This window comes from Muntiacus reevesi, chromosome 21 (assembly GCF_963930625.1).
Source record: "Muntiacus reevesi chromosome 21, mMunRee1.1, whole genome shotgun sequence".
NCBI lineage: Eukaryota > Metazoa > Chordata > Mammalia > Artiodactyla > Cervidae > Muntiacus > Muntiacus reevesi.
Window position 1 is genome coordinate 38011322 of NC_089269.1, and position 26593 is coordinate 38037914.

The 26593-nt window shown below is 35.7% G+C and overlaps 1 protein-coding gene across 2 annotated transcripts in view; it reads left to right on the forward strand.

Moving 5' to 3' along the window:
- The window catches only part of NCAM2 (neural cell adhesion molecule 2), a 545993-nt gene that overhangs the window by 344946 nt on the left and 174454 nt on the right, over nt 1–26593 (forward strand). For both annotated transcript variants that reach the window (XM_065913597.1, XM_065913598.1), the window contains exons 6-7: nt 20091–20208; nt 25709–25869. In XM_065913597.1, the coding sequence (XP_065769669.1) occupies nt 20091–20208; nt 25709–25869 (279 nt within the window). The remainder of the gene's footprint in view (nt 1–20090; nt 20209–25708; nt 25870–26593) is intronic.

Consider the following 26593-nt stretch of genomic DNA (forward strand, 5'->3'; position numbering starts at 1 on the left):
ATTCTTTGGAACTCTGCATTCAGGTAGATATATCATTCTTTTTCTCCTTTGCCTTTTGCATCTCTTCTTTTCACAGCTATTTATAAGGCCTCCTAAGACAATCATTTTACCTTCTTCTTGGTAATGGTTTTGATCACCGCTTCCTATACAATGTTGTGAACTTCTGTCCATAGATCTTCAAGCACTCTCTCAGATATAATCACTTGAATCTATTTGTCACTTCCACTGTATAATTGTAAAGGATTTGATTTAGATCATGTATGAATGGCCTAGTGGTTTTCCCTACTTTCTTCAATTTAAGTCTGAATTTTGTAATAAGGAGTTCATGATCTGAGTCACAGTCAGCTTCTGGTCTTATTTTTGCTGACTATACAGAGTTTCTTCATTGTTGGCTGCAAAGAATATCATCAGTCTGATTTTGGTATTGACCATCCAGTGATGTCCATGTGTAGAGTAATATTTTGTGTTGTTGGAAGAGGGTGTTTGCCATGACCAGTATGTTCTGCTTCATTTTGTACTCCAAGGCCAAACTTATCTATACTCTGTGTGTCTCTTGACTTCTGACTTTTGCATTCTAGTCCTCTATGATGAAAAGAGCATCTTTTTTTAGTATTAGTTCTAGAAGGTCTTCTAGGTCTTCACAAAACTGTTCCGCTTCTTCAGCATTACTGGTTGGAGCATAGATTTGGATTACAGTGTGCTGGGGTCCAGCCTTAGCAGGATCCAGGGGTACCCTCAGGATGAACGGCATCAGCGAGAAAAAGAGAGAGAAAGAGCGAGAGAGAGAGAGAGAGGGAGAGACAAGACTGGGGGTGTGTAGTAGAGTTTGGCCAATCTTTATTTTTTTTTTTTTTACCTTAGCTTTTATATTCTAAGTTAGTACATTTTTTTAAGGGGAAGATAATTTAATATTACATCGGCTTATCCTTCATGAAACCATGGTGTTTTCTGCAACTTCTTTGTGAGAGTCTTATACATCATCTTCTGGCCTTGAGGCCTATTGACATTTTATGACCTAGGTGAATGCAAAGCTGTTTTCCGTAATCTATTCTTTAATGAACACAAAGGTCAGTCCTTTTGCAGAAGTTATCAGTTAAATTTATCTAAAAGGTTTACCAAACAAAGACTCTGCAGCTCCGGTGAGGCAGCCCCTGTTTAGCATTCCTGGTTAAAATTAACAATTCTAAACTCTTATTTTTCTAAATCTTTAACTCTAACCACTTTTAGAATAATATTTTTGTGTTCTCTAATAGGTCTTCCTCACCTCCTGAAGGGCTCTGTTTCTATTAGAGCCTTTTGTGTGATCAGGTTCTTTATGCTGTTTGTGATTAAGGTGTTGTGAGCAGTCATGTGCATTAGTACGCATTTGCCAAGCAGGCTAGAATGCCAGCAAAGGGGTCTAAATTGAAACACTCCTTTCATCCTGTATAATCTTATAGGATACTGCATCTGGGGGACATATTGATTAAAGTTCTAAGTTGATTCTGTTTGGAAAGAGATCGGGGAAGGCCTTCTACCCGTGTCACAGAAATTAGGGAGTAGTCTAATAGAGCAAGCATCAGAAAGACAGAGATCATCTTTAAGGTGAGCGCTGGGGCAGCTTTTCAAAATCCCTGAAGTCCTGATCTGCCTTGCTTGTCAGGTCTTCTCCTCAAGACCTTGTCATGAGTGGGATCTCATGTGCTGACTCCCGGCAACAGTGATATTGAATGGTTTGCCTTGGAAATGAACAGAGATCATTCTGTTGTTTTGAGATTGCAACCAAGTACTGCATTTTGGACTGTTTTGTTGACTATGAGGGCTACTCCATTTCTTCTAAGGGATTCTTGCCCACAGTAGTAGATATAATGGTCATATGAAATAAATACACCCTTTCCAGTCCATTTTGGTTCACTGATTCCTAACATGTTGATATTAACTTTTGCTGTCTATTGTTTGCCCACTTCCAGTATACCTTGGATTCATGGACCTAACATTCCAGGTTCCTATGCAGTATTGTTCTTTACAGCATCAACTTTACTTCCATCACCAGTCACATCCACAACGGGGCATACTTTTTGCTTTGGCTCAGCCTCTTCATTCTTTCGGGAGCTTATTCTCCACTCTTTTCCAGTAGCATATTGAGCACCTATCCATCTGGGGAATTCATCTTTCAGTGTCATGTCTTTCTGCATTTTCATACTCTTCATGAGGTTCTCAAAGCAAGAATACTGAAGTGGTTTGCCATTTTCTTCTCCTGTAGACCACATTTTGTCAGAACTCTCCACCACAACTCGTCCATCTTGGGTGGCCCTACATGGCGTGTCTCATAGTTTCATTGAGTTAAACAAGGCTGTGATCCATGTGATCAGTTTGGTTCATTTTCTGTAATTGTGGTTTTCATTCTGTCTGTCCTCTGAAGGATAAGAAACTTCTGGAAGCTTCTTGAAGGAGAGACTGGCTGTGGGGGAATCTGGATCTTGTTCTGATGGGCAGGGCCATGCTGAATAAATCTTTAATCCAATTTTCTGTTGATGGGAAGGGCTGTGTTCCCTCTCTGTAGTTTGACCTGAGGCCAAATTATGGTAGGGGTAATGGCCATAATGGCAGCCTCCTTCCAAAAGACATATGCCAGCATGCTGGGCTTCCCGTGACTGTTGTAGTCCGTGCCCCTGACCACTCAGCAGGCCACTGTCGACTCACGCCTCCACTCAAGACTCCTGGACACTCACACATGTCTGACTCAGTCTCTTGTGGGGTCACTGCTCCTTTCTCCTGGGCCCTGGTACTCACACGGTTTTTGGGTTTTTTTTTTTTTTGGGGGGGGGGTGGGCCTCCAAGAATCTGTTTCCTCAGTCCTGTGGAAGTTCTATAATCAAATCCTACCGGCCTTCAATGTCAAATTCCCTGGGAGTTCTCAGTCCATTTTCTGGATCCCCAGGTTGGGAAAGCTGTCGTAGGTCCTCGAACTTTCACAACAGTGCGAGAGCTTCTTTGCTATAATTGTTCTCCAGTTTGTGGATCGTCTGCTTGGTGGCTTTATGGGAGGGTTAGTGATGACCTCCTCCAAGAGAACTTATGCCAAGGTCACAACTGCCTTTGTATTGAAATATTTAAATAATTTACATGAAACATCTTATTGATTTGGCTGGATTTAAGTCCTGTTATTTGTTTTATGTTTTTCTTATCTGTGCTTTGTTCACCTTTTCATCTTTTTCTGCCTTATGTAGATTTTGGAGTAGTTTTTAAATATTTATTCTATTTGTTTGACTGCACCAGAGCTCAGTTACAGGATTCGAGAACATCTATCTTTGTTGCCATGTATGACATCGTCTTCTGACCCCAAGTTACAAAGATTTTCTTTCAAGTTTCTTCTAAACATTTTATACTTTTATGTTATAATTTTAGGTCTTCGATCTACTTGGAATTAACTTTAGTATAAAAATTAAGTTCTATGCTCCAGTTCACTTATTTGTATAGTAGTATATTCTCTCAGTAATGTCCTAATCTTTGTGACCCCATGGACTGTAGCCCTCCAGGCTCCTCTGTCCAAAGGATTCTCCAGGCAAGAATACTGAAGTGAATTGCCATTCCCTTCTCCAAAAGACCTTCCTGACCCAGGGATTAACCCTGGGTCTTCTGCATTGCAGGCAGATTCTTTACCATCTGAGTTAAAGGGACTCGCCAATGTAACCAATTGTTTAAAAATCATTAGAAGATTATCCTTTTTCAATTATTTGCCTTTGCACTTTGTAAAAGAAAACTTTCAAGGCACAGTTGTATTGTTCATTTCAGTTCAGTTGCTCAGTCGTGTCTGACTCTTTGTGATCCCATGGACCACGGCAGCATGCCAGGCCTCCCTGTCTATTCACCAACTTCCATAGTTTACACAAACTCATTTCCATTGAGTCAGTGATGCCATCCAACCATCTCATCCTCTGTTGTCCCCTTCTTTTCCCACCTTCAGTCTTTCCCAGCATCAGGGTCTTTTCAAATGAGTCAACTCTTCGCATCAGGTGGCCACAGTATTGGAGTTTCAGCTTCAACATCAGTATCTCCAATGAACACCCAGGACTGATTTCCTTTAGGATGGACTGGTTGGATCTCCTTGCAGTCCAGGGGACTCTCAAGAGTTTTCTCCAACACCACAGTTCAAAAACATCAATTCTTTGGCACTCAGCTTTCTTTATAGTCCAACTCTCACATCCATACATGACTACTGGAAAAACCATAGCCTTGACCAGACGGACCTTCGTTGGCAAAGTAATGTCTCTGCTTTTTAATATGCTGTCTAGGTTGGTCATAACTTTCCTTCCAAGGAGTAAGTGTCTTTTAATTTCATGGCTGCAGTCACCATCTGCAGTGATTTTGGAGCCCAGAAAAATAAAGTCTGTCACTGTATCCACTGTTTTCCATCTATTTGCCATGAAGTGATGGGACTGGATGTCATGATCTTAGTTTTCTGAATATTGAGATTTAAGACAACTTTTTCACTTTCCTCTTTCACTTTCATTAAGAGGCTCTTTAGTTCTTCTTCACTTTCTGCCATAAGCGTGGTGTTATCTGCATATCTGAGGTTATTGATATTTCTCCCAGCAATCTTGATTCCAGCTTGTGTTTCATCTAGCCCAGCGTTTCTCATGATGTACTCTGCATATAAGTCGAATAAACAGGATGACAACATACAGCCTTGATGTACTCCTTTTCCTATTTGTAAGCATCTATGTCTGGGTTTCTTCATTCCACTAATCTATGTGTCTACCCCTGTAACATTATCACACTGGCCTAATTATCATAAATTTACCCATTTTTCAAAATCAGGTGGTAGGATTTCTATGATTTACTCTTCTTTTACAAAAGCATTTTGGAAATTGTAATACATTTTGCTTCTCTTTAATCTTTAGAACATGTTGGTCTATGAAACAATATACTGCTAAGATGTTAATTAAAATTCTTTAGCCTTGATATCAATTTTGGAAAAATTGACACTAGTTTGTTTTTCTACAAGTATATGAACAGGGTATAACTCTCCATTTATTAATGTATTTTGTGTATTTACTTCTTCATTTGACTTTTGGTAGTTTTAAGCATTGTGTGTGGTACATGAATTTTGTTTCATTAACTGTGTTCTAAGCATTATGTTTTGGGTACTATTGATTTTTTTTTTTAAGATTTTTAATTTCAGTGTTTCTTGAAAGTATGCATATAGAAATAATGTTGGTTTTGGTGTGTTTTTTGTATATTCTGTGACTATGCTGCATAAAATTTTTATTTCTAGGAATATCTTTTAGATTCTTAAATTTTCAGTAAAAATAAGGCATCTGCAAATGTTCTTAAAGTTATTTATTCGTTTCTAATTTTATGCTTGTTATTCTTACGTCTTATGTCTTACTGTATTAACCTTCCAGGATGATGTTTTATAGGAGTATTGAATGGGGACTTCCTTACTTGTTCCCAGTTCTAGAAATAAATTATTCACTCTTTTACTTGAATGTCATCTGTTAGCTGGAAGTTTTTGGCAAGATATCATTTATCAGGATAAAGAAATCTTTTCCATTCATGATTTGTGAAGAGTAATTATCTTGAAAGGATGTTTAATTTTGATAAATGTTTTCTCAGTATTACTTCACGTTATTGAATGTTTTTTCTTCTTTAAACTCTTAAATTATATTCATTGATTTTTTACTATTGTGCCTCTTTTACATTTCACAGAATAAACTCCACTTGGTGGTGATGTATTTTCTTTGTATATATATTGCAGGGCTTTATTTTCTAAAATTTCAGTGAATGTATTTGTACTTACTTAAATGAGTGATATTGCTTTGTATTATAGTTTTCTTTCCTATACTGTCTTCGATTAATTTCTCCTTATAATTCTGCCCTCATAAAATGAGTCAAGAAATATTCCCTTGTGTTTTTTTAAAGAGATTGTGTACAAATTGTATTCTTTCTTTAAATTTTTGATAAAGTTCACTGGACAAGCTGTCTGCTTCTAGAGATGTTGCTAGAAGGCTTTTAACCACATGTGATGTACTTCTAGTATTTATAAAAATATGTGAGATGCCTGTTTCATCTTGAGTTAGTTTCAGTAGCTTGTAATTTTTCAAGGAAGTGTCCTATCTCTTCAACATTGTTGAATTTGTGTACTTAGAGTTGTCTGTAATACTCTAAAAAAAAAAATCCTTTAGTGGATTGTTGCATCTGTAGTGAAATACCTTTTTTTATTTCTGATATTCACAATTTGTGTCATCTCTTCTTTATCCTGGTGGTCTTCCTAAGGTTTATTAACTATGTTGCATTTTGAAAGAATATTTGTTGGTGTCTTTAAATTCTCCTGGAGAAGGCAATGGTGCCCCACTCCAGTACTGGTAGGCTGCAGTCCATGGGGTCGCTAAGAGTCGGACACGACTGAGCGACTTCAGTTTCATTTTTCACTTTCATGCATTGGAGAAGGAAATGGCAACCCACTCCAGTATTCTTGCCTGGAGAATCCTAGGGATGGGGGAGCCTGGTGGGTTGCCGTCTATGGGGTCACTCAGAGTCGGACACGGCTAAAGTGACTTAGCAGCAGCAGCAGCGGTTAAATTCTCCATTGTTTGTTTTCTGTTTTATTTTATTGATACCCATTCTTATTTGTAGAATTGTTTTCCTTTTCCTTGGTATGGCTTTATTATATTCTTCTTTTTCTAGTTTCTTAGATTAGAAGTCACAAAGAGTGATTGTGAATTCATCTAATTCTTATTCCCATTCTGTCAGTTTTTGCTTATATTTTTCAGCTCTTTTGTGGGGTGAATACACATGGGATAATGTCTTTTTTTTTCTTTAATAAATGGACTCTTTTATCATTATGAAATATCCCCCCTTTGATTCTGTAATTTTATTTGCCATGAAATCTCCTTTCTTTGATATTTATAGCCACTCCATCTTTCTTTGGGTTAGTGTTTGATTGTATATATTTATCCATTATTTTATTTTTAATCTACCTGCATTATTATATTTTAAGTGGTTTTCTTATAGAGAATATAGAGTTGAGTTGATTACTATATTCATTCTGAGAGTATATGTTATTTGATTCATGCAATTAGAAAATTATACTTAATTTTTGTTTTTGGTTTATTTTCAGTTTGTTCTTTCTGTTTTCCATCCTTCTATAACCCCTTCTCTGCCTTCTTCTGGGTATTGTGAATACTTTTTGGTGTCCTATTTTATCTATTATGCTTGTATCTGTAATTTTTTTCTTTGCTCTTTGTGATTGTGCTTGCTCTTGTGAATGTACTGTGCCAGGTTAGTTGGTGAAGAGTCCACCTGCAATGCAGGGAACCCCAGTTCAATTCCTTCATTAGGAAGATCTGCTGGAGAAGGGATAGGCTACTCACACCAGTATTCTTGGGCTTCCTTTGTAGCTCAGCTGGTAAAGAATCAGCCTGCAGTTTGAGGATACCTGGGTTCGATCCCTGGGTTGGAAAGAACCCCTAGATAAGAGAAAGGCTACCCAATCCAGTATTCTGGCCAGGAGAATTCCATGGACTGTATAGTGTTAGTTCTTTTTTAAATGTTTGTTAGTAATCATCAGTAAAGCCAGAGGTCTAGGTATTTACTTAGTCAGAATAGTTTTTATTACTGATTCAATTACATTTCTAGGTATATGTATACTCAAATTACCAACTTCCTCTTGATTTGTTTTTTATATGTTGTGTTTCTACAAATTTGTCTATTTCTTCCAGGGTATTCAGTATGTTGGCATACATTTCTTTATAGTCTCTTCTTAAAAACCCCCTTTTTATTCCTTTAGAATTGTTAATAATATCATTTTCATTTCTAATTTTAATCGTTTAAGTTTTATCTTTCTTCACTAGTCCACCTAAGCTAAAATTTTCCCAACTTTGTTGATTTTATTAGTCAACCAACTTTTGATTTCAATAATATTATCTATTTTTGTATTCTCAGTTTTTTAAAAAATTTTATTCTAATCTTATTAACTTTCTTCTATTAGCCTGGATTGAGTTTATTCTTTTGTTCTATTCTATTAGTTTAAGATTATTTTGTGGTATAATATGGGCTATCCTGGAAAATGTCCTATACGCTCTTGAGAAATGTGTTCAATTTTGTTTTTGGGTAAAGTGCATATAAGTTTAATAAGTAGGTTGACAACATACTGCCTTGACATACTCCTTTCCCAATTTTTAACCAGTCTGTTGTTCCATATCCGGTTCTAACTGTTGCTTCTTGATTTGCATACAGGTTTCTCAGGAGACAAATAAGATGGTCTGGTATTCCCATCTTTTTAAGAATTTTCCAGTTTGTTGTGATCCACACAGCTTCAGCATAGTTACTGAAGCAGCAGTAGATTTATTTCTGGAGTTCCCTTCTTTTTCTATGATCCAACGAATGTTGGCAATTTGATCTATGATTCCTCTGCCTTTTATAAATCCAGCTTGTAAATCTAGAAGTTCTCAATCCAGGTACTATTGAATTGTAACTTGAAGGATTTTAAGCATCTCATTGCAAGCATGTGAAATGAGTACAGTTGTCTGGGAGTTTGAGCATTCTTTGACACTGCCCTTCTTTGGGATTGGAATGAAGCTGATCTTCTCCAGTCTTGTGGTCACTACTGAGATTTCCAAATTTGCTGGCATATTCAGTGTAGCACTTTCACAGCATCATCTTTTAGGATTTGCAACAGTTCAACTGGAATTCCATCACATCCACTAGCTTTGTTCATAGTGATGCTTCCTAAGGCACACTTGATTTCATACTTGAGGATGTCTGACTGTAGATGAATGATGACACCATCATCTGGTCATTAAGGCCTTTATCGTACAGTTCTGTGTATTCTTGCCACCTTGTCTTAATATCCTCTTCTGTTAGGTCCATACTGGAGAATAGTCCCTTTATAATATTGTGACTTTTTTTGGCCATACATCAACATGAATCAAGCATATGTGTACATGTGTCCCCTCCCTCTTGAGCCCCCCTCCCACATCTCTCTCTACCCCATCTCTTTAGATTGTCACAGAGCACTGACTTTGGGTTCCCTGCCTCATACACCAAAGTACCACTGGTTATCTATGTTACATATGGTAATTTATATGTTTCAGGGCTAATCTCCCAAATCATACCACCCTTTCCTTCCCCTACTGTGTTCAGAAATCTCTTTATATCTGTGTCTCCTTTGCTGCCCTACCCATAGATCACTGACACTGCCTTTCTAGATTCCATATATATGATTTACTATACAATGTCTGTCTTTGTCTTTCTAACTTACTTCACTCTGTATAATAGGCTCTAGGTTCATCTACGTAATTAGAACTGACTCAAATGTATTCCTTTTTATAGCAAAGTAATATTCCATTGTGTATATGTACCTCGTCTTCCTTATCCATTCATCTGTCAATGGTGCCTCTTTGTCCTAGCTATCGTAAATAGTGCTGCAGTGAACATTGGGTACATGGGTCTTCTTCAAATGTATTTCCTCAGGGTATATGCCCAGTAGTGGGATTGATGGGTCATATGGTATTTTTATTTCTAGTTTTTTAAGAATCTCCATACTGTTCTCCATAGTGCTTATATCAATTTGCATTCCCACCAGTGTAAGAGTGTTCTCTTTTATCCACACACTCTCCAGCATTTATCATTTGTAGACATTTTCATGATGGCCATTCTGACCAGTGTGAGATAAAACCTCATTGTCATTTTGATTTGCATTCTTCTAATAGTGAGCAATGTTCACTCTCTTGGCATGTGTTTCTGTGTTTATGTTTTCTTTGAAGAAATGTCTGTGTGGGTTTCCTGCTCAGTTTTTGATTTGTTTCTTTGTTTTTCTGGTATTGAACTGCATGAGCTTAATGTTTTGGAGATAAATTCTCTGTCAGTTGTTTCATTTGCTATTATGTTTTCCCATTCTGAAGATTTTTCTTTTCACTTTGCTTTTAGTTTTCTTCATTTGCAAACACTTTCAAGTTTAATTAGGTCCCATTTGTTTTTATTTCTTTTACTCTATGAGTCTCATATTGGATCTTGCTCTGATTTATTCTGCCTTTGTTTTTCTAAGAGGTTTATAGTTGCTGGTCTTATGTTTAGGTCTTTTTTTTTTTTTTTTTAATATTATTTTATTAGTTGGAGGCCAATCACTTTACAACATTTCAGTGGGTTTTGTCATACATTGACATGAATCAGCCATATAGTTACACGTATTCCCCATCCCGATCCCCCCTCCCACCTCCCTCCCCACCCGACTCCTCAGGGTCCTCCCAGTGCACCAGGCCCGAGCACCTGACTCATGTATCCCACCTGGGCTGGTGGTCCGTTTCACCATAGATAATATACATGCTGTTCTTTCAAAACATCCCACCCTCACGTTCTCCCCCAGAGTTCAAAAGTCTGTTCTGTACTTCTGTGTCTCTTTTTCTGTTTTGCATATAGGGTTATCACCACCATCTATCTAAATTCCGTATATATGTGTTAGTATACTGTAATGTTCTTTATCTTTCTGGCTTACTTCACTCTGTATAATGGGCTCCAATTTCATCCATCTCATTAGAACTGATTCAAATGAATTCTTTTTAATGGCTGAGTAATATTCCATGGTGTATATGTACCACAGCTTCCTTATCCATTCATCTGCTGATGGGCATCTGGGTTGCTTCCATGTCCTGGCTATTATAAACAGTGCTGCAATGAACATTGGGGTGCACGTGTCTCTTTCAGATCTGGATTCCTCAGTGTGTATGCCTAGAAGTGGTATTGCTGGGTCATATGGCAGTTCTATTTCCAGTTTTTTAAGAAATCTCCACACTGTTTTCCATAGTGGCTGTACTAGTTTGCATTCCCACCAACAGTGTAAGAGGGTTCCCTTTTCTCCACACCCTCTCCAGCATTTATTGCTTGTAGACTTTTGGATAGCAGCCATCCTGACTGGCGTGTAATGGTACCTCATTGTGGTTTTGATTAACACACAGAAATCCCTTGCATTCCTATACACTAACAATGAAAAAACAGAAAGAGAAATTAAGGAAACAATACCATTCACCATTGCAACAAAAAGAATAAAATACTTAGGAGTATATCTACCTAAGGAAACAAAAGACCTATACATAGAAAACTATAAAACACTGATGAAAGAAATCAAAGAGGACACAAACAGTTGGAGAAACATACCGTGTTCATGGATTGGAAGAATCAATATTGTCAAAATGGCTATTCTACCCAAAGCAATCTATAGATTCAATGCAATCCCTATCAAGCTACCAACGGTATTTTTCACAGAACTAGAACAAATAATTTCACAATTTGTATGGAAATACAAAAAACCTCGAATAGCCAAAGTAATCTTGAGAAAGAAGAATGGAACTGGAGGAATCAACCTGCCTGACTTCAGACTCTACTACAAAGCCACAGTCATCAAGACAGTATGGTACTGGCACAAAGACAGAAATATAGATCAATGGAATAGAATAGAAAGCCCAGAGATAAATCCACGAACCTATGGACACCTCATCTTTGACAAAGGAGGCAAGGATATACAATGGAAAAAAGGCAATCTCTTTAACAAGTGGTGCTGGGAAAACTGGTCATCCACTTGTAAAAGAATGAAACTAGAACACTTTCTAACACCAAACACAAAAATAAACTCAAAATGGATTAAAGATCTAAATGTAAGACCAGAAACTATAAAACTCCTAGAGGAGAACATAGGCAAAACACTCTCCGACATAAATCACAGCAAGATCTTCTATGACCCACCTCCCAGAATATTGGAAATAAAAGCAAAAATAAACAAATGGGACCTAATGAAAATTAAAAGCTTTTGCACAACAAAGGAAACTATAAGTAAGGTGAAAAGACAGCCCTCAGATTGGGAGAAAATAATAACAAATGAGGAAACAGACAAAGGATTAATCTCAAAAATATACAAGCAACTCCTGAAGCTCAATTCCAGAAAAATAAATGACCCAATCAAAAAATGGGCCAAAGAACTAAACAGACATTTCTCCAAAGAAGACATACAGATGGCTAACAAACACATGAAAAGATGCTCAACATCACTCATCATCAGAGAAATGCAAATCAAAACCACAATGTTTAGGTCTTTAATCCAGTTTGAATTTATTTTGGTGTATGTTGTTAGGAAAGGACTGAGGAAGTGTTCTATTTCTGTTGTTTTACACGTAGTTGACCAGTTTTCTAAGCATAACTTGTTGAAGGGACTGTCTTTTTCTATTGTATGTTTTTGCCTCCTTTGTCTAGGATAAGATGTCTTTAGGTGGATGGATTTATCTCTGGACTTTCTATCTTGTTCCATTAGTCTATATTTCTATCTTTGTGTCAATTCCGTACTGTCTTGATGACTAGCTTTGTAGTATCATCTGAAATCAGGAAGGTTGATTCCAATAGTTCTATTCTTTATCAAGATTACTCTGGCTATTCAAGATCTTTTGTGCTTCCATACAAATTGTCAAATTATTTATTCTAGTTCTGTGAAAAATACCATTGGTAGTTTGATAGGGTTTGCATTGAATCTACAGGTTGCTTTGGGTAGTGTAGTCATCTTCACTATATTGATTCCTCTAATCCAATAACAGTATATCTCTCAATCTGTTTGTGTCATTTTTGATTCTTTAATCAGTGTCTTATAGTTTTATGTACACAGGTCTTTTGTCTCTTTATGTAAATTTATAGCTAATTATTTTATTTTTTTGCAGTGGTGAATGGGATTGTTTCCTTAATTTCTCTTTTTTATTTTTTCGTTGTTAGTGTATAAGAATGCAAGAGATTCCTGTGTATTGATTTTATATTCTGCATCTTAACTATATTCATTGATTAGCTCTAATAATTTTCTGGTGGCATATTTAGGTTTTTCTGTGTAGAGAATCTGCAAACAGCTTGGGTTTTACTTCTCCTTTTCCTATCTGGATTGCTTTTTTTTTTTTTTTTCCTGTTTCCTAAGGCTAGGACTTCCAAAACTGTTCAGTAATAATGGTGAGTGTGGACACCCTTATCTTGTTCCTGATTTTAGAGAAAATGCTTTCAGTTCTTCACCATTGATAATAATATTTGCTGTGGCTTTGTCATATATAGCCTTTATTATGTTAAAGTATGTCCCTTCAATGCCTACTTTATAGAGATATTTTATCAAACATGTACGTTGAATTTTGTCAAAGGGCATTTCACCTATAAAAAATAGATTTAACTTATTCTCAAGTGCACATGAAACATTCTTCAGGATAGATCAGATCTTAGACCACAAATCAAGCCTTATAAATTTTTAAAAATTGAAATCACTTCAAGCATCTCTTCTGATCAAAATGCTGTAAGATTAGATATCAACTGCAGGGGAAAACAACTATAAAAAACACAAACAAATAGAGGCTAAACAGCACACTTCTAAGTAACCATCAGATCACTGATTAAATCAAAAAGGGAATCACAATATGCCTAGAAACAAATGACAATGAAAACTCAAAACCTATGAGACAAAGTAAAAGTAGTGCAAAGATTGAAGTTCATAGCAATACAAGCTTACATTAAGAAACAAGACAGCCATCAATTAAACAACCTAACTTTACACCTAAAGCAAGTAGAACAAAAAGAACAACTAAAGGTAGTAGAAGGAAAGAAATCATACAAATAAAAGCAGAAATACATGAAAAAGAAATGGAGACATAGCAAAGATCAATAAAATTAAAAGCTGGTATTTTGAGAAGATAAAAAAAATTCAGAAATCATTAACTAGCCTCATAAAGAAAAAAAAAGACTTAATAAAATTAGAAATGAAAAAATAAATATTACAACAGACAACACAGAAATACAAAGGATCATAAGAGACTACTATGAGCAGCTATATGCCAGTAGAATGGATAACTGGGAAGAATTGGACAAATTCTTAGAAAATGAATTTATTTAAAGTCTATTTTGTTTATTTGGGTAGTCACCCCTGCTCTTTATGGCTATCATGTTTATCTCTGTTGACTTTCAGTCTATTTGTGTCTTCGCATTGACACTGAATTTCTTATAGTTTGGACATAACTTTTTCAGTTTCTAGTCATTCTACCAATCTCTGTATGTTAATTGGAGAGTTTAATACATTTACATTTAAAGTAATTATTGATAGGGATGGAAGTAATTTTGTCTTTTTTTATTTGTTTCCTGAATGTCTTATAGTTTTTTTTCTCATTTCCTACATTACTGTCTTCTTGTTTGTTTTTTTGTAGTGAAATTTTAAAATGGCTTTCTCATTTCCTTTTGTATATATTTTGTATCTATTTTCTTTGTGGTTATTTGTGGTCCTGCACTTAATGTCCTAAAGTTATAACACTCCAACTTAAATGTATACCAGCTTAACTTCAATAACATAAAATTCTGCTCCTTTACAGCTAACCCTATTCTTTTTGGTTGTTGATATCAAAAATTATATATTTATACCTTTTGTGTCCCAAAAGGGGATCTGAAAAAATCCAGTTATAAAACACTGTTAAAATTATATTAATATTTTTAAAAAACGTATTAGTCTCTTAAGTCTTGTAGAAAGAAAAAAGTACAGTTACAAACTTCCATTAGAATAGTACTAGTTTTTTTATTGCCCACGTGTTTACTTTTATTGAGTTCTTCATTTCTTCATATGGCTTTGAATTGCTTTCTAGTGTCCTTTTGTTTCAACTTGCAGTATTCCCTTAAGCATTTCTTGCAAGACAGGTCTAATAGTAACAAACTCCCTCAGCTTTTTCTTATCTGAAATGTCTTGATTTCTCCCTCACTGTTGAAAGACAGTTTTCCAGGATCTAGATTTCTTGGTTGACAGATTTTTTTTTCCCTTTTGGCACTTCAAATATATCTACCCACTTCCATCTGTCCTCCAAAGTTTTAGATGCAAAATCTGCTGATAATTATTGAGGATCCCTTGTATGTGATGAGTCACTCCTCTCTTACTGCTTTCTAAGATTTTCTCTTTGCCTTTGGAGAATTCCATTATAATGCATCTTGTCCTGGTCCTCTTTGAATTAACCTTAGTTTTACACTCATGGCTAAAGTTTTAAGCTGTTATTCCTCCAAACATTCAGCGTGTCCCCTTTTCTCCCACTTCCCTTCTGAGACTCCTACCATGTGACTGTTGGCCTACTTGGTTATGTCCCACCGGTCTCTTCAGTTGTAATCACTTTTCTTCAGTCTTTTGTCTTTCTGTTGCTCATATTCAAGAACTTTCATTACCTTATTTCATATTCAGTGATTCTTCTGTTTGCTCACATTTGCCTGTGAATCCCTCTATTGAATCTTTTATTTCAGTGATTGTAATTTTAAGTTTCAGAATTTTTCTCCATTTTTTAAAGGTTTTCTATATCTTTATAGGTATTTCCATTTTCTTCAAACATTGTTTTCTTCAGTTTCTCTAATTCTTCCTTCAGTTATTTGAGCATCATTAAGATGGTTGTTTGAAAGTGTTTATCAGTATATCTGCCCTCAGCTCTTTTTCAGGGAAAGTTTCTATTGATTTAATTTTTCCTTTCAATGCACCATACTTTCTTATTTCTTTGCACGCCTTGTGATATTTTTGCTGACAATTGGACATTTGAATATAAGAAGTGTTTACTATGGTGGAACTAGTGGTAAAGAACCTGCCCGCCAACACAGGAAATGTAAGAGATGTGGGTTCCATCTGTGGGCTGGGAAGATCCCCTGGAGAAAGGCATGGCAAACCACTCCAGTACTCTTGCCTGGAGAATCCCATGGACAGAGGAGCCTGGCAAGCTACAATCCATTGTGTCACAAAGAGTCAGACATGACTGAAGTGACTTAACACGGCACATGGAAATTAGATTCTTTCTCAATCACAGGGTTTACTATGACTGATTCTTTGTTATTATTTTCAAAGTGTGTCCCTGATCAAACTGAGATCAAACAAAAATCACACTGAGATAAATTTGAGGTAGCCTCTGGTATTTTCTAAGCCTGCATCTTTCCCTGAACATGCTTAAAAGCATTACTCACTCATTCTTGTCCAACTCTTTATGACCCAATGGACTGTAGCCCTCTAGGCTCCTCTGTTCTTAGAATTCCCCAGGCAAGAATACTAGAGTGGGTTGCCATTTCCTTTTCCAGGGGATCTTCCCAACCCAGGGATTGAACACGGGTCTTCTGCATTGCAAGCAGATTTTTTACCATCTAACCCACCAACATGCATTGTCACTTTCTAATATGTCCATTATATGGAGTTGTTTTTGATTGTCTCAGTGTTTAATATCTGGCCAGGTTCTGCTTGTGGTAAAGAACCTGCCTGCCAATGCAGGAAGCATAAGAGACATGGGAAGATCCCCTGGAGGAGGGCATGGCAATATACTCTAGTATTTTTGCCTGGAGAATCCCATAGACTGTGGAGCCTGGAGGGCTACCATCCATACGGTCACAAAGAGTTGCATATGACCAACCTAGATAGCATATTAAAAAGCAGAGACATTACTTTGTCAACAAAGGTCTCTCTAGTCAAGGCTATGGTTTTTCCAGTAGTCATGTATGGATATGAAAGTTGGACTATAAAGAAAGCTGAGTGCTGAAGAATTGATGCTTTTGAACTGTGGTGTTGGAGAAGACTCTTGAGAGTCCCTTGGGCTGCAAGGAGCACCAACCAGTCCATCCTAAAAGAGATCAGTCCTGGCTGTTCATTGGAAGGACTGATATTGAAGCTGAAACTCCAGTACTGTGGCCACCTAATACGAAGAGCTGACTCATTGGAAAAGAGCCTGACGCTGGGAGGGATTGGGGGCAGGAGGAGAAGGGGACGACAGAGGATGAGATGATTTGATGGCATCACCGACTCAATGGATATGAGTTTGGGTAAACTACGGGAGTTGGTGATGGACAGGGAGGCCTGGCATGCTGCAGTTCACGGGGTTGCAGAGTCGGACATGACTGAGCGACTGAACTGAACTGAACTGAAGTGAATGAGCACCCACTGCAAAAGGATTTTAAAAAAAAAAGAAAGAAAGAAAAGAAAAGAAAAGGAAGGCATTAAAGGATGCCAGTTAATTAAATCCCAGGATTTCACAATTGTGGGAGGTTTAATAACAATCGCCACTGCCTCTTTTTATCTTCACCTCTGTGATCAAAAGCCTCAGTCAGGGATTAGTGCACAGATCCTTGATTTCTTAATAACAAAGTCTTTTTCTTCCTATCCTGGCTTTTTATGTGCCACTTATGCCAGAAACGTGTGTACAGCTGCCTGCCTCAGATGGGAAGGGTGATAGGTAATTGCTTCTGGACACGTACAACATAAATTGATCAGTGTTAACCAAGATTTACCTTCCATGTCTTTGTCTGGAAGTTGCAAGCATTCAGTAGACCTGGCAGTTCCAAGATATTTAGTTACATAAGACAGATCCTGCTAGTACAGTTGTTGTGTAGGTGTGGAGACAAATGCCTGTTGCTTCCTGCTCTGCTGTCTTCCCCAAGTACTCTCTTGTGTGAGTGTCTAAGTGTCATGGAACCTTAAAAGTTATAAACAAGAAAAAGTAATTTAGAAAAGGCTGAGTCTTAAGACACTAGTCCTCTGCCAGATGGAGCTTGTATATATGAATATATTTGATAATCCATATTTAGGACAGATCCACATAATCAGTAAGTTAGAAAAGAGTTGATATCCTGACAATGGTAGAGTGGGGTTTGTTATCCTTATCCTACATAAAATTGGAGAAATTATTGTATTAGTTAACTAGGACTATGCAAGTATTTCATAGTTAATACCATATTCTTTATCTTCCAAAAATACTTGAGGTAAAGTGGATGGAGACAGACTGCAAGACACAGAAGAAGAGTGGATTAGTCTAACAGGAGTCTTCTATTGATGAAGGGGAATTGAGATATCAAATTAATGATATCTTTGGTACATAAGCAGCCAATGAGGGAAATTGTAATATTAAGGTGAATCAAAGCCTACATGTACATAAGTTATAGAGCTGTTTCTCTACACATTCCAATGTTTCTTGAAGCTAGACTATGAAAAGAGAAACTTAGAATGAATTGACTACTTAACGGATGTGTGTGTGTATTTGTCACCTAACTGTGTCCGACTCTTTGCAACCCCATGGACTGGGGCCTGCCGGGCTCCTCTGTCCATGGAATTCTCCAGACAAGAATACTGGAGTGGGTTGCCATACCCTTCTCCAGGTACTTAACAGATATGGAATATAAACCTTGGTAAAGTTATTAATCCTGAATTTTACATATGTGATCCTATGCCAAAAAAGACATTTAAAAAAAAGTTAAAATAGTGTAGGTGCTGACCTTGTGAGGAAAAAATAAATTCATATGAAATATGATTGTTTTCTCTTTTAAAAGAAGTATTTAATCCAGCTCAACAGTGAATTCAGAAGCATAAGTTAATATACATAAAAATTCTGTATGGTCTAAACAGGAGCTAACAAACTGTCGGAATATCTTGGCATCTGAACTACTGAAAATCTCTGCAGATTTTATTGCATTTTTTTCTTCCAAATAGTTCTAGAATTATTCTTCAGAGCACCTCAAAGTATCTAAATACGCAATGTTAATATTTTTCTGCTAATCTGCACTACAAATAAGAACACATGTATCATTAGTGGAGTTAATATATCATAAAACACAGAGATTAAGATTTGTTTATTCTGAGAGATCATCCAGCATATACAGTTGACTTTATAGATAAGAAGATTATCATAAGGAATAAATAACTTGTTTAGATTAGTAACAGTAACTTGACAAGAACTAAAATATAATTCTCCATTTGAAAATATTTTTACCTACATAAATACTATAGAGAGAATTTGTGTTAAACAGTTCATTTTCATCATAATTCTTTAAGGGCTAAAAATCTTTATTGTTTCAATAAAAATATAGTGTCCTTGCCACTACATTTATAAATAACAAAAGGAAAAGCAATACATGTTGATTAAACTGTTTTCTCCCATAATTATAAGAGAAGAAAACAGGGTACAAAAAGTCAAATCTCAATGACTTAAAATGCAGAGTTAACATTTGAAAAAAAAAAATCCATCCTATTTTAATGCTAGTAATTATTATGTTAGTTTACAGACAGCACGTCAGGTCATGCACCTTGTATTTAAATTCATAAAGGCAGAAATTTGATTTAATGTGCATAATTGCTAAGATATATAACAGTTCCTATCCCCGTCATCAGTTGTAATAATGTAGCATCAATGACCTGAGTGCTATTGAAATATTTAATTATAATCACACATCTAAATGCCTGTCTGGTCATGTTGTTCAGGATAGTAAAACTCAAACATATTAAATAATTAATTTTATAAATGTTTCATCATATTAAATTGAAAATCATAAAAGTGTACATTAAATAAAAATGTATGCTTTACTTTGAAATTTAGCTTCTGTTATGGATGGCATTGATTTGTTTATTGCAAACAATGCATTTCAGTAACAGTTTCAACATGTTCAAAATGTGCAACATATACAGTTTTTGCAATGTAATTAGTTAGAAATTGAGGAAGCTTAATTATAAAATTGAATTGTTCATGAAAATCTATTTCATACTCTCTATGGATTAAGCAGTCTCTCTTCATAAAATCTTCTATAGTTGTTTAAAGAAATTAAGTGTGGTTAATCAGAGGGAACATTATGGTTTGACACTTAATTTGAAAGCCCTGTCTTGAAGCTGTGAATGATTGCTTATAGAATTACATACACCAATGAGAACCCAAATAAGAAATCCATTTATGCTCCAAGTAGATTAACAGTATTGATGTAAGCCAGGGTGGTATTGTCTATCTTTTTGTAGGTAATAGTTCATAAAAGCTTGTGTATATATAAATATAAATATGGATATATATTTTCTAAAATGTCTAGCTTATTTTTAGTCTCATTTGATAGATTAAAAATAGTAAAACAGCATTACAGTGAATTATCTAATTATTGGATATTAGAAGACAGATCAGTGATTTTAAAGTCATTTTTCTATGCCGTCAAGTCAGTCCTCTTGATTTAAGTACAGAGGTGAGCTATCAAGTTTTAAAGCTTAGCTTTAAAAAAAAAAAGGCAATGGTGAAACAGTCTCAGTGGTGTTGGTAAACTATTTTTCATCTTTATTTAATCTACATTCATCTGTTTTTCAGTGCCACCAGTGATCACAATGCCTCAGAAATCCTTTAATGCCACAGCGGAGAGAGGAGAAGAGATGACATTTTCCTGCAGGGCCTCAGGCTCTCCTGAGCCCACCATCTCCTGGTACAGGTAGGTTATGTACCCACACTCCCTTGCCTTGTATCCATGCTCAGGCTTCTGGGGAAATACTTACAATCTTATCATTTTGTCTGGAAGGAAACCATTATTTTGAATTTCATTTAAAAAATAATGATTTTGTTTCCAGTTCAGTTGGTTCAATTGTTGAAGAGAGCAACAGAGTGATTTAATACAAGTCAAAAGTTGCATTCATAGCTCTGGTCAGTCTAACAGGCATGTTTCTGACTAAAATGGGTCCAGGAGCCCTGTGACTGATTCAGCCATTTTACAGTTACTACTAGAGAGTACCCAGAAGTGGGAAATCTAGTAAGATGCCGCTGTTGTATGCCTCTGGTGGCTCAGGAAGTAACGAGTCGGCCTGCAACGTGGGAGACCTGGGTTCAATCCCTGGGTCGGGAAGATCCCTGAAGAAGGGAATGATTACCCACTCTAGTACTCTTGCCTGGAGAATCCCATGGACAGAGGAGCCTGGTGGGCTACAGTCCAAGCAATTGCAAAGAGTCAGACACAACTGAGCGATTAACCCACACAAACATAATTGTATGTTTTGTTCGCATACTATATTATGACAAATAAAGGTAATTTTCTAGAGCTAAATTATAATAAATTTAATGTTATATAAAGATTCAAATGAATAAAGTCTCTATTATAAATCTATTGTTTTACAATTAACTTTTATATATTTTCTAAATTTTTAAATGTTATTTGATTTCTGTTAACATCAAACAGATATGAAAATATTCCATTCTTTTAGGTTGTGACTCACGCTGTTAAAATGGAGACAATGAAAGTTTAAAAATGGAGTCTTTTAAACATATATTAGCTATTAATTAAGGTTACTACTGAAGCAAATCTATAAATATCATATGTTATAAATCATATACTATAGAATAGCTTCAAGAAAACAATTAGAAAACAAGAAAGAAAGCAAGAAAACTTCAAGAAAACAATTAGAAAACAAGAAAAAAAATATATTCAAGTTGACAAAAGTGCCCATAAGAATGATTAGGTTTTAAAAAACATTTTAAGGAGAATAATTGAATTTCAAAACTATTTTTCATTACTTTCTGAGCATTTACTGATATTATCTTCAGGTTTTAAATCCTTATTTAACCACTTAACATAGCAGGTAGCAGTAAACAAGATATTTCTTCAAACAGGTGTTTTTAGACTTTCTTTGCAGACAATATTTCCTTTCTGACACACTTGATATTTTTTAACTGATTACACATCAAACATTTAATACATTCACCCCAGATAATTATCATGTTTCTCAGAGACTTCTGGTTTCTAATGTGTATCCTTAACAGTCAATATTAGATCTAACCACAGCAAGGAAAAGCTCTTGAATCATTCATTACAGTGAACAGATATCATTTTAGAATCTTATTCTCATCATTTTATCTTTCTGGAGAGACTGTCTTTTGGTTTAGATTTTCTTCTTAAGTTTAACATTAGTTCAAAATTCTCATATGTATGTGGAAATGTAAAAATCATGCAGTCTAGAATGAATCAGAGGCTACTATCATTGAATAACTTAACTCCATAGTTTTGCATCTCCATTTTTTTTTTCATATGCCATTAGTCTCATCATTTGAATGGAATAAAATAATAGATATTCTACTTGCTGGATATATACTATACAGTGGGAGAATTGGAATATATGGTTATATTCTTAAAGGAGGTAAAATTGGTATCAGAGGGAAGTCTTTACTACGATGTATTTATCTGTGTATATAGAAATGTTTGGACTTCCCCGGTGGTTCAGCGGTAAAGAATCCACCAGCAATACAGGAGCCACAGGAGACACGGGTTTGATCCCTGTGTCGGGAAGATCCCTAGGAAGAGGGCATGGCAACCCAATCCCAGTATCCTTATCCCACAGACAGAGGAGCCTGGTGGGCAACATGGGGTTGCAAAGAGTTGGACATAACTGAGTGACTGACACTTTCACATACACATTATTTCTGTGAAAAAAAATTCCCAAAAGCATTAGGGCAGCAGCACAGAGAGAAAAATCCAGACTGCCTGTTGGGTAGTGATACTGTCTCCAAGAAGTGTGAGTGAAGTCAGTGAAGAAGGTAATTTGAGACCAACCATTGAAGAAAAATAAGAATTTTTCACAAAGAGAACCAGAAGCACTTGGTGACATGAAAACCAAAGTGGGGGTAAAAACAGAAACTCTGAATATCACTTTCTTCATTTCCGCTCCAGTGTTTCTTCTTTTGAGAATTGTATACTTATTCTTTTGAGAATACCATGTGGATTTTTATTATTAGCTGTTTTAATTGGTGTAATCCATGGGTTTTCAAATATTAAAACAACCTTGCATTCCTTAGACTAAACCCACTTGTAATGTCTAATATGCTCTTAATCCCACCAGAGTGTTTTTCATCATTCTACATTTTATGTCTGTAAGTTTGTTGGAAGCCTTTTTTGTTTGTTTTCTATTCATCTCTTGCCAAGCTCATATATGACTTCTTTCAGCATATAGAATGTATTTAATAGCTATTTAAATGATCTGGTCTACTAATTGTATCATCTGTGTCTTTTCTGAATTTTTTATACTAATTGATTTTTTTAACTTATTATAGGTCATATTTTCCTACCTATTTACTATCCTGCCAATTTTTATCGGGTGCCAGGTAGACAGTTTTATGTTTTCAGGTCTTGGATATTTTCATTTTCTTTTACTTTAGCTTTGGATGCAGTTAAGGTACTTGGGAGAAGTTGATCTTCTTGAGATTTGCTTTAAAGCTCTTTTAGATGGATATGGAGCAACCTTTCAGTATAAGATTAATTTGGCTGCATTACTGAAGCAATATTCTTGTAAGGAGGCAATTTAATACCTTGTGTTTTAGGAGGTCTTTCTACTCTGGATCAAAGGAATGCAAATTCTTCTTGGTCTTTGGTGAGCTCCTGGTATTACTGTGCTTTATTTATTCCAGTGGTTCTTTCCTTAGTCTGGGGAAGCCTTACTTGCATAAACTGTACCACAACCTTGTAAATCAACTATATTCCTATAAAATTTTTTAAGAAGATTGATTGGGAAAGCTCTGCAGATTCTTCAGTTCTCTCTTGTGCCTTCTCACATTTTTATTTTTTAAACCTGTAAATTCGAGTCACTTTAACTTCCCCCAGCTGAGAACTCTGTCTTCCACTACACTTCAGAGACCCTGTCTGGCTCCACTGGGAGATTGTTTATTTGTCTTTTTCCAGACATGGACATTTTACAGAAATGCACTATGGATAACAATGACTACTTTCTATATAATAGGTTTATTGGGAGAGACACAATTAGAATCATTACCTGAATTATTATTCTTTAATAGTATTTTTAAATTGAACTCTTTAAGGAAACATGATCTCTCTTTTTAAATTAATTTATTTATTTTAATTGGAGGCTAATTACTTTAAAATATTGTAACGATTTTTGCCGTATATTGACATGAATCAGCCATGACTGATTAATTAATAATTAATTTATTATAATAGAAGAGAAAGAAAAAGATGATGACTGGAATAGTCTGGGAATTTTCTTGGGTGTACATGTGTCCCCATCCTGAACCACTCCCCCACCTCCCTCCCTCCCCATCCCATCCCTCAGGGTCATCCCAGTGCACCGGCCCTGAGCACCCTGATCTTTACAAATTGACCGCTTTAAATTCTTCAAGACCTACCCATTCATGTCAAAGCCTAGATCATGGATTTTCCCCAAGAAAATTCCCAGAGTATTCCAGCCATCATCTTTTTCTTTCTCTTCTATTATGATAGGTCCCTCACTCCTCCCAGCACACACACACAGTTATGAATAAATGCACTAATGGGATCTATTTTACCCTCTATTACTGCCAGTCAAATTATGAGTTCTTCAAGATAAGTGGCTTTGTCCCACTCATCTGCTGTATTTCAAACATTTAGAACAGTATTTCACATAAAGTAGAGAAAAATTCCTTTATCATAAAAAACACTAGAATTTACTTAACTTGCTGCTTATAATGCTGTGTAAACCTAAGCCTTTTCAGCTAATGGATTAAGGGGTGGGGAAACCATATTTAAATGTTTAGCTCTCTCACCTGTGAATGAGGATGGGAGGGAAAATGCACATGAATGGGCTAATTGTATTTATCCAGGTGAAAAAGAGAAGGAAAGTGAATCTTAAGCCACAAATTGCTAAAACTTCTAATTGATGATGATACAAATGAATGCTTCTTTATTGACCAGATTAAGAATTGGGGTAAAAGCCCTATCTGTACATAAAATTCTAGACAAAAATGCTGAAATCTTGTCATTATTCATACTTGAAAATGTTTGATTACTGAAATTGTGAAAAAGCATAAAATTGCAGAGCACTGTATACATTTGCCATTTAGTATTTGCCCAGTATTGTAGTACACTACTTGTGAATTTTTTTGCAGATTTTATGGTATATTTAGACATGTCAATAAAAACTTGAAAAATGGATGTCATTGAGTCATAGAAAATAAAAATTATTTTAAGATATGTGGCAGTACTTTCTAGAAAGCAGAACTAGAATTCACTGAAAAGATCATTTAGAATATCAGAAAAATATTGTTTCTTTCTAAGAAAATTTCTAATAATCCTTGTATACATTTCCTTTTTAATTTAAATTCATATGGACAGGTAAAACTCCCTATCCCTAAAGTGACGTTGCGATTCTTTGCGATCCAATGGATTGTAGCCTGCCAGGCTCCTCCGTTCATGGGATTCTCCAGGCAAGAATACCGGAGTGGGTAGCCTTTCCTTCTCCAGGGGATCTTCCCAACTCAGGGACTGAGTCCAGGTCTCCTGCATTGCAGGCAGACTACTTATGATTCTGAGCCACCAAGGAAGTAACACCTAAAGGGAGACCCTAAATTGTTACGCTTGTTGTTGTTGGTTAGTCACTAAGTCATGTCTGATTCTTTTGCGACCCCTTGGACTGTAGCCCACCAGCCTCCTCTGTTCATGGGATTTCCCAGACAAGAATAGTGGAGTGAAAGTTAGTTGCCATTTCCTTCTCCAGGGGATCTTCCCAATGCAGGGACTGAGCCTACATCTCCTGCAGTGAAGGTGGATTCTCTACCCTGAGCCATTGGGGAAGTCTGTTGTGTCCCTATAACCTAGTAAATAAATATATTTCATAGATAAGTGTTGACTCACCAGAATAAAGCTTTTTTAATTTTTATTTTTGGTAATAATCAAGTGTGAAATTAATGAAAGTGCTTTTGCCTAAGATGCGTGCCAAGATTTCAACACAACTCAAATGTTATTCTTGCCTCTAAAGTCAAAGCAACTTTCAAGTATAATGTTACTACTTATGCATTAAATTTTTTTGAGCTAATAAATGTATAAGTTTAATTGGAATATAGCTTTATGTGTCAGTGATAGTAGCCATGAAGTGATTGACATTATAGGTCAAAATGCTAAGGGGATCTGCTCCTGAGAAATGAACTCAGATTTATGAAGATCAACCTGGTTTCTTCTTTAGGAATGGCAAGTTCATTGAAGAAAATGAAAAGTACTCATTGAAAGGAAGCAATACAGAACTCACTGTCAGGAACATAATCAATAGTGATGGGGGCCCTTATGTCTGCAAGGCCACAAATAAGGCAGGAGAAGATGAAAAGCAGGTGCTTCTCCAAGTCTTTGGTAAGTATTATAGCATATAGTTAAAACTGTGATGTCTAGAAGAAGGTCTGGATCAAATTGGGGATGTCTCTGTCAATTATATGAGCTACTTATAATTAAATTAATTTCTAAACCTAAGTTTTAGTTTTCTCATCTCTAAAATACATTTTAAAATTGCAGCTACCAGATAGATTTATTTAAGAATTATATGAGATTACACATGTAAATTTTTATAAAATATTGAATGAACTCATAGCAGAGGCTGGAATAAAATTTTTTAAAATTATACATGAATAAATATATTGTATCTGTGGGTTGTTCTTCATATATGTTTAAATGACACATGTTGAGTTCAGTTTTACTTTCAATATACTTCAAGAGTTCATTGAAAAGGCTATAATTAGGAACATTGACCTGTAACCATGATTAAATATTCCCTTTTCATTTTATTAAAAGGGCATGCAATATAAATATCTTCCACATTAGAGCCATATTTCTTTCTTTACATAGCTTATAGAAAGTACAAAAATCAGTATATTTATTTTTAAATTATTGATTTACCTTCTATTATATTTGTAGGAGGAGAAGATTTTGGTGGTGGATATTTAGAATATGATTATTCTCTTTAGAAAGCAAACACTAAGAATCATATGCATTACTAATATTTAGTGTGCTTTCTCCATTTTTAACAATGCTGTTATCACAACACTTTCCCAACAATGAGAGGGGCAGGAAGGAAGGAGTA